The 12763-nt window shown below is 35.6% G+C and overlaps 1 protein-coding gene and 1 long non-coding RNA gene across 35 annotated transcripts in view; one reads left to right on the top strand and one right to left on the bottom strand.

The window, feature by feature from the left end:
* LOC107975292 (uncharacterized) overlaps positions 1-12763 on the bottom strand; it is a 35927-nt gene that overhangs the window by 22073 nt on the left and 1091 nt on the right. The gene's annotated exons all lie outside the window — the stretch shown is intronic.
* TRDN (triadin) overlaps positions 8774-12763 on the top strand; it is a 414373-nt gene continuing 410383 nt past the window's right edge. For 27 of the 34 annotated variants that reach the window (XR_008548643.2, XM_054686250.1, XM_054686252.1 and 24 more), the window contains exon 1: positions 8774-10992. Coding sequence is in view for 28 of the 34 variants with exons in the window: in XM_054686250.1 (XP_054542225.1) it covers positions 10971-10992 (22 nt within the window). In the remaining 6 variants the exon portion in view is untranslated. Of the gene's footprint in view, positions 11022-12763 lie in introns of all 34 variants that reach the window. The other 7 variants (XR_008548647.2, XR_008548646.2, XR_008548644.2 and 4 more) reach the window with 5 other exon arrangements.

Genomic DNA, 12763 nt, shown 5'->3' with positions numbered 1-12763 from the left:
GACAAGATGGAGTATGTATAGTAAATACATGAATTTTGAAGAAGAGGGAGAAACCTTTCTAAAAAGATAATGAGAAGTAAGACAGATCCCACAAAATATCTCTAGGCATTAAGGTACAAGATAAAATATTGCTTGCTTGACAGACTGCATGAGAAAAGGTATCCTCAAGGAATGGTCAGTCCTTGATGAAAGTGTAATGGGAAAGAGAACACAAAAATGATGAGACTTTTGTGGAGAACAGACTATGTGATATGGTTTGGCCATGTCCCCACCCAGATCTCATCTTGAATTTTAACTCACATAATCTGCATGTCATGGGAGGGAGCCAGTGGGAGGTAATTAAATCATGTGTGCAGTTTTCTGTGCTGTACTTGTAATAGTGAATAAGTCTCATGAGCTCTGATGGTTTCATAAAGGGCAGTTCTCCTGCACATGCTGCCTTGCCTGCCACCGTGTAAGATGTGCCTTTGCTCCTCCTTTGCCTTCCACTATGATTGCAAGGTCTCCCCAGCCATGTAAAACAGTGAGTCTATGAAACCTCTTTTTCTTTATAAATTACTCAGTCTCCGATATGCTTTTATTAGCAATGTGAGAACAAACTAATACACTATGGTTTTAAGATGGTACTGTGGCATCTTTCATGTGTAGTTTTTGAGGAAAGTGAAAACAATTAGTTCTTGATTCTTTTCAAAGTATGTATGACATTCTGAACCAGGGATAACTACATGTTACTTTTTTTCTTCATTTTTAAAGAGATTATTCTCTCTACCATTGTATATTAAATGACTATAGATTGATTAAATGTATCATTTAACTCTAGGTTCAGGGTTATAAAAATAAAAACATCTAGACCAGATCAAGAGCTTTGTCCATTATCCAGAGATGAATTAACTGATATGACTTTGTGTTTCAGCCCTTTGGTGAGGAGGTGAAATGCATCCTACTTGTATGTGGGATAGTTGTGTTGGAAGGATGGGACATTTCACATATATATGACTGAAAAATGTACACACGATTGTATGTGTGTGTTTTCTCATATATGCAATAAAGAGGGAACATCTGTTTTGTTGGCTTAGTACAGTTGATCCTTGAACAACATGGGTTTGAACTGTGTGGGTCCATGTATATGCAGACTTTCTTCCACCTCTGTCACCCCTGAGACAGTGACATCAACCAACCCCTCTTCATCCTTTTCCTCAGCACACTCAACATGAAGACAATGAAGACCTTTTTGATGATCCACTTTCACGTAATAAATAGTAAATATCTTTATGATTTTCTTAGTAACATTTTTTTTTGAGATGGAGTCTCACTCTGTTGCCGAGGCTGGAGTGCAGTGGTGTGATCTTGGCTCACTGCAAGCTCCGCCTCCCAGGTTCAAGCAATTCTCCTGCCTCAGCCTCCCAAGTAACTAGGATTACTGGTGTCCACCACCATGCCTGGCTAGTTTTTTTTTGTATTTTTAGTAGAGACAGGGTTTCACCATTTGGCCAGGCTGGTCTTGATCCCCTGACCTTGTGATCCACTCTCCTCGGCCTCCCAAAGCACTGGGATTACAGGTGTGAGCCATCATGCCTAGCCAATATTTTCTTTTCTCTAGCTTATTTTATTGTAGAATACAGGATATAATACACAGAACAGACAAATTGTGTGCTAATCAACTGTATGTTATCGGGAGGGCTTCTGGTCAACAGTAAGCTATTAGTAGTTGGGTTTTGGGAAGACAAAGTTACATGCAGATTTTCGACTGTATAGGGGTCGGTGCACCTAAACTTCAGGTTGTTCAAGGGTCGCTATCTTCTGGCAATAACATCTCCTCCTTGGGCCGCTGCTCTTCCCTCATACCCCTATCCTGGACACTTTTGAGAGGCTGCCAATCATTGCACTGAGCCCATGGGCCATAAGATTTGGTTGGCTTGGGCCTATCAAAGTGTTCCATTCTCCTGGTCAAGATATTGATCAGGAAGTGTACATATATTTTAAGCCAGACCATCACTAAGGGCCCATTTTTATAATTTTTATATACAGAGATTTGGAAAAGATAATCATCTCTTTCTTCTGAGATAATAATCTTGATTGATCTGAATGAACCTGGGGCTATCTGTAGTCATGCCCATAACTTGCCCCATCACATGGAAAATGTCTTTAAAAAATGTGAATGGAGCAAATATCTAGATAGAAACAGAGCTGAAAAATGGAGAAAGAACTGGTGATATTATTCACATCCTTTATTTCAATGATATGTAAGACCACCCACCTCTTTTTAGGATTCAGAGTAGACCAAAGGGGATTTATATTTATGATAAATGGGATTCTTGTTCAAATCCAGAAAGGCTGGATAAGGGGGTAAGAAACCCAGCAAGGAGTAATGTAAAGATCACTCGGCTGAGATTCTAGTTTAGGCTCTTTAATAATTTATATACATGTGGGTAAATTAACGCCTTTCCAAGCGTTAATTCTTTCCCCTGTAAAATGCCAACATTAGCTTTAACTATTTCTAATATCCTTAAAACTGTAAATGTGCATATTCTAAACATCTCTAAACTAATCATACTTTGAAATAAGTGCCACCTGTGAGTAGGTAGAAACTTAATAATTTTTTGATAAGAATATTTTATTTTTTCTTTTAATTTCCTTTGCTTTTAAGCTTTCTGTTAAAAAAAAAATAGGATGCTGCTAGATTAATCTAGTGGAATGTAAATGCAATCAGTGACTAAATCAAACGTGTCTGTAGTCCACAACATTTCCAAAGCAAAAACAAAATTATAGATCTTTCTAATTTGAACCAGCTGAAGTAACTGCTGATTTTTATAGTTGGAATGATATAGTGAATTGTCAGAATTGTCTCTGCAGATTATAATGCTGAGCACTTATGTACGTAAAGACACAGCAGCCCCTACCCTAATTTAGAGGTTTGTGAAGTTTGGCATTGGCAATGCCCCTCTTTGTCCCTTCAGTGAGATCTCAACCTTCTCAATCAGTCCCTCTGACTCCCTTTTCAAGCTCATGGCACTGCGATTCATCATAAGGACCAACAGGTAAGCTGTAGTGGCTGCATGGACTGTGATGTTGGACAGGGTTTCAAGACAGTATCCAGACTCTTGAGAGAGGATGCTACAATAAATAAACAATATCTGTAAAGGGCACAAGCCTGAAAACCAGGGCTTGTATGGCAGGATATGCCATACAGTTGCTAACTTAATTTTGTATTCCAAATGTTATTCCCGTTTTGATTGAAAATAGCTTTCAAATTTAATTTTTAAATTACAGGACAGACTCTTTGATTTGTATACAACAGGCTTCTCTACTGGGTGACACATTTTGGGACAAGGGCGCTTTCTACATTATTCTTCATATCCAACCATCTATTCTACTTACTGACCATCCAGGACAGCATGGATTTATATCCCCAGTGTCGTTCACAACTCCAATTTGCTCCCAGTGTGAAATATCACTCATATTGGTTTGAAATTATATTCTAAACTTAAAGCCCACAATTTCTGTGTGGGATGTAAAGTTGACAAAACACGTACATTTTTCCTAATGCAAATCCTACATGTGTTGACTTTGAGGCAGTCAGGCTGGCACTGTTGGGGGCGTGTAAGACAGAAAATAACTCCTGTTAAATAAAAGCATAAGAAGTGAGGAAAGAGAAGCAGATCTGTTTTGTTAAATGGAATTTTTAGAGACAGAGTAAATGGTTCTGGTTTGTTTTGAAGGAGATTAAGAATAAAAATGAAGTATTTAAAATGAGAGTGAATACCTGTTAAGAGGTCAAGGAAAGCTGACAATCTGCCAGTTGTGACAACACTTAATAATATTCAAATTAATTATAATATTGAAAATGAAAAATTCTGACTGAAAATGAATAATGAATAACAAAACCAGACACGGCTCTTAGGTGAAATGTGATTTTCATGAGGATGGGAACATTTAACATTTATACAGCAGTTCATATTCTCAAAGTCATATATCAGTGACAACTGTAAAATACATCTTTAATTTCAATTGATGAAACACTCTGCAGGGGTACATTCAGGTGGTCGTCCACTCCCCTCTCCAAATAAAATGAGAGAAAGAGAGAAGAGATTTGAATAAAGAAATACTTAAAAACTACTTATAAAATGGAAGTCAAATGCCCTGATATCCAATCATAGAAATGATTTCATTCTTGGTAGGTACGTCTTTGTTCTTCATTCACATGAATATTCATAAGCTGCCACAGCTCTTCATGTATTTAGAAGTACAAGGGTAATCCTCATTCCGAATGCAAAAGGATTGATTTATAAATATGCACTGTAATCCTTAGATACTACTTTAAATAAAGGCCCTTTAGATTATGTATTTTCTCCCAAACTCTCATATCTATACTGTTCTTCCCATTTCCTTGCCTCAGTTGAACTTTAGCTAAAATTTTCTTGAAGGCCAAACTTTCTAAAGATTTTGTTTCAACCATCTAATGATCTGTTCTCATGCTCAATCTACTATCACAGCTACGGAGAACCCCAAAACAGTGGGGTGGTGGATACTTCATTCCTAGTAACAGAGTTTTAATAGGATGTCACTGCCATCCCACAATTCTACCCACTTACAGTTAAGTATGACCAAGAATCAAATTTTCCGCATGGACTGGAGCAGTAGCAATTCATGTCACTTCCAGGTTTGATTCACATGCCCTTTCTCATGGCCTTTCTTCTGGCTGGAGTGTTAATGTCCAGAGCAATTTGGCAAGTCACATAATTGATTGCAGAAGTGCCAATATCCTGTATCTCTAAATGCCCCTATAGAGAACAGCTGCCCTCGAACCTGGAATACCTCCTTGGACTTCTGTAATGACTGTAAAATACATCTTTAGTTTGAATTGATGCAACACTCTGCAGGGGTACATTCAGGTGGTAGTCCACTCCCCTCTCCAAATAAAATGAGAGAAAGAGAGAAGAGATTTGAATTAAGAAATGCTTAAAAAATACTTTTAAAAATGGAAGTCAAATACCCCGATATCCAATCATAGAAATGGTTTCATTCTTGGTAGATTGAGTGTCAACAGGAGACGGAAGTAAGTTTTATTTTATTTTTGAGGCGTATTTAAAGGTCTTCTTGGTTTTTCCACTTGACTTACCCTAATTAATACAAGTCTGGATTTGTTACTACAAATGTATGGTCTCTAAGCCCAGTGGCCTCTCACTAGCATTGCGCAGCCATTATGGAGCTGCTTCTTGCTTTACCTCTGCAGCTTTTTGAAACTTTCAGAACTCTCTTCAAGGTATCCTTCCATTTTCACCCTTTGTTTCTCAGCAGATTACATTGACTTACCGAGAAAATAATGCCACAAGGCATGAATTCCTTTAATTCTCTCCTTTCACAACTAAAAAATTATCCATGTTTGTGCCAAATCTTACTTCTTTTCTTTTAGATTTATGAAGAATTTTATTTCTCTTTAAAAGTATTCTCCATATGAGCTCTAATTTTACCCTTCCATCTGCTTCAAGCTCCTTCTCTATTTCTTATAGTTTCTCTCTCTGATATTATAAATCTCTCCTCCCTCATTCCTGTATTTCTTCCCTTAAAGGATAATCATGATCAAGACTCTTTGATCTTTAAAAATTTAGACCGTATCCTAAATTATCCCTAATTTAGCCTGTATCCCCATCTAATTCTTAATCCATTTCACTTCCCTGCTTTTCAAAAAAGCTTCCTTAAAGTGTATTTTAGTTTCGTTCTTCATCGTGTGGTCTCTCATTTGCCCTTCATCCTGCAATTTGGCTTCTATATCTACGGCTGCGTTGAAGTTGTCTTAAGGAAAGTATGATGATCATTTTATTGCTGTATCCAGTCCTTTTAAAAGGTAAATGTGATCACTTCATGTTCTTGCTTAAAAACACTTTACTGTCATCCTAAATCAGAGTTAAGACCAAACACCTTAGTATGACTTATGAGATACTTTAGTATCCATCCCTTTTTTATTCTCTTATTTCCTTATCTGTAGTTTCCTTACAAGTACCTTGTGACCACATGTTACTGAACTATTTAAAGTTCATGATGCTTAGGTCTCTCTAATTTTTCCTGAGTTGTTTCCTCTACTTAGAAATTACGTCCTCAATCAACCATGTGTTTAAGTAGCTTCTTATACTTCAAGACTCAACTCCAGTATTTCCTTTCTCTTGAAGTTTTTCCTGGACTGTTACAACTTCTTTTCTGCCCCCAAAATGCATAGAGTTTATTCTAGAATTTAACACACTGCATTATAATGTTTAACTCTCTTACTAGACTATAAACTCCTTGAAGAAAAAAAAAATCCCTGTCTTAATTTTTGTATCACCAGAACCTAGCCTAGTGCCCACAGCAAATAGCTAATATATATTTATTGAAGAAGGGGATTAATAAGTTTCATCATTATTAATAAGCTCACAAAATTGGTGACTCTTGGAGGTATTTAGTAATGATACACCAGATGCAGCAGATCACATTGTTGATAATGTGAAATAGCAAAATGCCAAGAACAAGATGACATTATAATTTTTTTCAAAATTAGAAATAGAAATATCCATTTAAATTATTTAAAAGAAAAAAATTTGTATCTAAGAATTGGTCATCAGATATTTTATTTTTTATAAGAAAAGCATTTGTGATTTTATAAGAAAATAGAAAAAGTATAAATGATAAATTGCTTCTGAACAGCAACCAGGAACACAGACTGAAGGTCATATGTGATCGACTGCAGAATAGAAAGCAGTAATCTGAATTATGGACTCCACAGGGACCAACTACTGCAGGATACTGCAGATCTTCTTAAACAGGATAATGGTAGTGGACAGATGCCAGCTCTTCAGAGAATGGAATCTCTAAGAAGGAAGGGGCAACAAAGGCGATGGCCTTTGTTAACTAAAAACCAGATTGACAGAAAAATTTCTAAGAGAATGTTTGACAATGTCAAATGTGTGTGAGGAAAGAAGCCTGATATTGGAGACTCAGCTACTCATGAGTCAGAGTTAAAGAGAGGAAGGTTTTTAATTGCACTGGAATGCCTTCTGTCATTTGAAACGATCTGGATTACACAGTTTCTAAATAATCAGATGGTAAGCCAAACCTATGGAATGACTTTCCACCTTGATTAAAGAAACGAGCACAGGCCATTTAGAGATAGTAATGAGGGCAGAACGATATTTTCCGTGACACAAATAGAATACAAAACAATTTAAAACGAAGTGAACAACAGTGCTGAGATGAAGTAAGATTAATGAAATAATAGTTCAATAGAGGCTTTGCTTGTGATTCTGAATTCTAAGTTTATTAAATGTAAGCGTCAGAGAAATTTCTAGGTTATTTAATGTTATCTCAAGGTCAAATGAAGGCAAATAGTCTCACATTCACTTCCACTATTCCTAGTTTCTTCCATATTTCTTCATTTCAAGGGTTAAAAGGCCAACATTTATTCTTTACAAATTTAAATTGTGTTTGCCAGTTTTTCTTCACCTACAAAGCTGAAAGTAAACTTCTGTCTATTTTCCCTTGTGAGCTACTTCAACTGAGGCACTAAAACAGTAGCTTATATTTTGTTTGCTCTTAATTATGGAAGTTTTTTGCATCATGATACTCTGCCCTCTCCTTCTCTTTGTTGAAATCATTCCAGTTGGTTATTTTTGTCTCCTATTAAAATGAACCTGAAACCTTAGGTTTATGTGGAAGTTATGGCAATTATTATTTTTAAATCCAAGTAAATAGCTCTTTCTCTCCCAATTGTATATCCTACACATTTATTTGCACTCTGTTTAGACATGCTATATTGTACAAAGTGTGTTTCCATTATTTCCACTTACCACCAATTTGTGTGTAGGTTAGCAAAGTGTATAAGCCATTTGTGTCTGTAAATTAAGAAACAGAAAGCCTTGACAATAAACTCTAAAATTTACTTTCTCTCAAATATCCCCAGTCCCTGAGAAAATAAGTGAGTAATGGTAAATACCAATCTACACCCAACTATGTCTCTTTTTGCACATCATAGAAAAAACAAATCAGCACTGAAAGAGGTAATGCAGTATGGTTTGACTTTTTTTAAAATTAATTTTATTTTATTATGGTGGAAACAAATCAACAAAACTTCTCTGATTGTCTCCCAAATATATTGCCATTTTGAAACTTGGTGTGGATGACAGTATTTTGCTCATAGCTAAATAGAATACATGTCTTATTGAGTGTTTATGATAATAGCAGACACAGGAGCAAGGTTTAAAAATTTCTCTAAGTGAGAATATTTTTATCTACTAACTTGAGTATTTAGAATACCTAGTGAATATTACAAGGGGTAATGATCAGTATAATCAGGTTGGAGATGCCCCTTGACCTAAATGCGACATTAATAGGAGAACAAATTTTCACAGTTTATCATTTACTTATATAGACTAGCTCAGTTATTAATGTCCTAATTTTATAAATATCCCTGTATGCAAAACTATGACAAGTCTACCTGTGCTGATGGTGCAGAAGTGGAATGTGAGAGTTATTCCAGGAGCTATTGCTGAGAAGAGAGAACTATCACTTTTGGGTCCTGTTGAAAGAGCTCAATGAACTGGTAACATCTCTTTAAAAATGAAGACCCTTTAAAAATGAAGAAGGGCAAATGAATTGTTTGTAATGTTTTATTCTTTGAGTTCCCTGAAGAGTAGGTGTACACACTTGTAAGAATGTCAGTTGCTTGGTTTCAGAAAGCTTGGCAGGGTTCCATTTGGAATTCAAAGACATACCTCATGAATGGAGTTTCAGATAAATTGAAAGAGTCCTAATAACTTTTCAAAATAAGAACCATGCCAATTTCTCACTGCCTAATGACATTCATCAACTCATCTCACAGAGAGGTTTGAAAAAGCTATTATCTTCAAAACATGTTTATTGTCTAGAATATGTTTTCTTTTATTTTTCCTTCCAGTATGTTTAACATGAAAATAGTGATTGGGAACTTAAGAGTAACATCAATACTAGGAATTTAGTATTTCTTTTCTAGAGTCTTATTTTAACTTTTTATTGAGTAAAACTAGTTTGAAAAGTTGAGGTTTTTCCTGTTCCAGAGCCTAATTTTATTTAGGATCTGACCCATGAAAATTCTTAATGAGTTACATAAGATGTCATTCCTTCAGTTAACTACAATGAAAGATTATGAAAGTAACTGATGAATGGAGATATGAAGTGCTACGTTTTTCAAAACAATTGGAACTGCTGTGGCACTAGTGACTGGAGATTCTTTGTGGGGGGCAACGTAAGGAGGGCTTTTCTCTTAGGATACCTCCTTAGACCAACCCAGAGCTCTGGGAAGCTGCTCTTGAGGATTTTGTGTCTTTTCATCCCGCTAGTGGGCCTAATTTGCAGTGACCCCCTTTACCTTAAGTCATAGTATCTGCAACAAGGCCTCATTTCTTGGGGAAGATAGCAAACTTGTAGTTAAAAGGCTCTAGGCCCAGTCCTAGATATAGGAATTGAATAAAATCATGAATGTAATCATGTAATCATTTCCTCCTTGTAAATTAAGATTTGCTACTAATTTATGTATTCAGCTGGTAAATGAGCAACTTTCTATTGTGTCAGGAATGGGGGCAGTAGATTAAGACAGAACCACTAACAGGGAGGAGGTCATTGCCTATGGAAATAGCTGTTGCAGCACTCTTCTGAGCCTGAATTTTAAAAATAACAAACATGGCTTTGCTTCATGATCTGTGAAGTACCATAGGAATTCGGGAGGTCTGAAAACGAAAAGTATCAAGTTCAAGCTAAAAGATTAAACTACAAGCATTTATTAGGTTGAATATGAGAATAAAATAAAAGTGTAGTCAACCCTTGATTATTCACGGATTGGCTAGAGTTTATGATTATCAATGCCCTTCGATTCTCCTTTTGCTTCCAGCTACCAACTATTGAATATTTTTTTGCTCATTAACACCTGTCTAGGAGTGGGAAGGTGAAATGCTAATCAGCCAATTTGGTTAATTGTTAGTGGCTGCTATAATCCTTTTTTAAGTTGAGATAAGGAAATACTTTACTTAAATATTAGCTGTGGACTACTAAACTTTATGTCACCTTCCCTTCCTTTTACTGCATGGATAAATGCAGATATTTAGTTCTTAATAAGGTAGTAGAGAGAATTAAAAAGATAGTAATTCATCAATCCAATGTTTTTCAAGTATCACACTATAAATTCACATTACATAATTCTTATTGGCCAGTGTTCAGAAAATATTAATCTTCTACAATATGACTACTTTAAAAGAAAGCTTCAAGATTTAATAGTTGCAATTTTAAGTGTAGCCCTATATAAATAACTGCACTTGCTAAGTGGATTTGTATCAACAGTAACATAACTTCTAGAAAATTACTCAAGACTACACTCCCTTTTGCCTGTGGTAGACATTTGGGACCCTCCCCAAACCAAATAAGGGAAAGAAGAATGTTCTGAGCATTAAGAGCACTAAGAATAAATCTGAGCTCTCACGGATAAGATTACTTTCAACTCTTTATTTCATGTTTTCTGACATAGACCCCAGGATCTGTAATTATCTTAGAGAAACTGCGGGGGCTTAGATGGTACTTTGTAGTTCATTTGTTGTTGTTGTTTTTTTTTTTTTTTTTTTGCCTTTCTCTCTTTGGGGCTGAAGAGCTGGTGTGTCTGTGTGTGTGCCAAAAAAGAAAAAAAAAAGGGCTGAAGAGTCCTAGGGAGATGAGGCTATTTTTGTTTGAAGCTGATACTTCTAGCTGAGCCACAAGTGCTGCTTGGAAAGGGCTTAGGTTGTTTCCAGGGGGAGAATTCTGCAGAGGAGAGGCAAAGTTCAACAGGACAACAAAGAAGCAGCAGAAACAGCCAGGAAAACGAAGAGCCCCCAGGTTTTGACACAGAACCCTCCACCAGAGTTCTCAAATCCCCAAATACTCTGCAAAGTGCAACTTGACGGGAACTTTTCAACTGACTTTTACTTTTGACGACCACCATGACTGAGATCACTGCTGAAGGTATTGCTACCATTTTCCGATAGTATCAAGTAAGGAAAAAAAATATGCAAATTGACAGCCACATTAACTGTCGATGTGTCCATTTAAAATGTTGCTTTAAGGTAATTGCCTTGGTCAATGATTCTATACAGGATCTGAGAAGTGGATTTAGGAGCTGAGAGGCTGCCAGATCTGTATATTGGGGGAGCAAAAAGAGATTTCTCTTAAATTTTGCATGTGGAAACTGTTCTCTGCTATACCAAAGGCCCCACTAGTTAACAGTTGTTACTCACACCTCTATAAATAGCTATGGTCATGTAACATGATGGCTGATATCTTATCCAGCAAAAATTACAAAGTTTTCAAGGATGGAGACCATGATGAACTTACAATATTACACTAATGCTTACTTAAACTTAAAAAGTAATTTGAAGCATTTCTGCTTTATGATATTTTTAAATGGAGACCTTAAATTTGTTTTTCCTTTCCTACTAGGGTATGTAAAACACACATACATATATATGATTTATATACAATTTAAGACATAAGTGTTCCCATAAAATTTGTATTTATTTGACCATTAATGGAAATTCAGAGATAAAGACTGGAATTCCACAAACTTACTGTGAATCAGTATGATTTTTAAAATAAAGCAATTAAGTGTTAGAATTCTGGTTCTTTTTGTAAATTCATTCTTTGTTTTCCTCTAAATGGTAAATTCTATCTTTATGTTACAATAAATATTTTCTGTTTCAATGCTTTACTGAAAGCTACATACTATAATACATATCTTCTATTTGATGGTTGCTAGTTATATATATTTATATTTCATATATACTTCATATATATATGTACGTATTTCTTAGAATGAAGGAAACCTTCAAAACTAAATTACTTTGAATACAGACACAGTCTGGTTCTAGTTGAGGTAAAACTTTTGGAGGTGGATCTAAAATTTGCTTCTGACAGCTGTAAGAAAATCAGACAGGTGGTGCTCTTAACAACTTCCAAGTTAAATGCTGTGCTGGTTTGCTTTGAATAATACAACTGAAAAATAGAATATTTGTTTTTATTTTTGAGGGTAGAAATTAGTATGGACACACAGTAATTTCTGTTGGAGATTTTTAGTCAATATTTATAAGAAGTGCCTTATTTGTACCTTGCACTGAGAAATTCAGTCTGACACCCCATATTAATAACAATTACTGAGAGATTTCTATGTGTTAGGTATTTTGCTCAGAATGTTATGTGTGTTTACTTATTTAAAACTGACACAATTCAATTAAGTAGGCATTATTATCTCAGTTTGGCAGAAAAAGGAACTGTAACTAAAATGTTCTGTGACTTGCTCAAGACCAGCATTACTAACATTTAAACCCAGCCCCTTTAAATCTTGTTTGTGTGTGTGTGTGTGTGTGTGTGTGTGTGTGTTTTCTTTTCTGTGAGAGGATATCAGGTTTACTCTTTACCAATTTTAGTTCAGAATTTGCTAACTAAATATAAATAGCATTTTTCCTATTCCTTAGATATTCTGTGTCATGTTGCTTTTAGTTTGCCTTAAAGAAAGCTATGTATAAAAACTTCTTGCTTAGCTCTGCACAAGTTATTAAGTTAGCTATGAGCGTCTTAATCTTCTGTTTCTCTACCTCTGTTCAGGGTTTGGGCTCCCAGGTGATTCAGGAGGTCAGTTGACTAAACCATCTTGGGCTTGCTTGTGGATTATGTTTTGTAGAACTTGCATTTGATTCAAAAGACTTTTTACAGGAAAATTCTTGATTATGAAATAGAGCTT

The sequence above is a fragment of the Pan troglodytes genome, chromosome 5 (assembly GCF_028858775.2).
Source record: "Pan troglodytes isolate AG18354 chromosome 5, NHGRI_mPanTro3-v2.0_pri, whole genome shotgun sequence".
Taxonomy (NCBI): domain Eukaryota; kingdom Metazoa; phylum Chordata; class Mammalia; order Primates; family Hominidae; genus Pan; species Pan troglodytes.
This window is presented reverse-complemented; position numbering and strand designations above follow the sequence as displayed.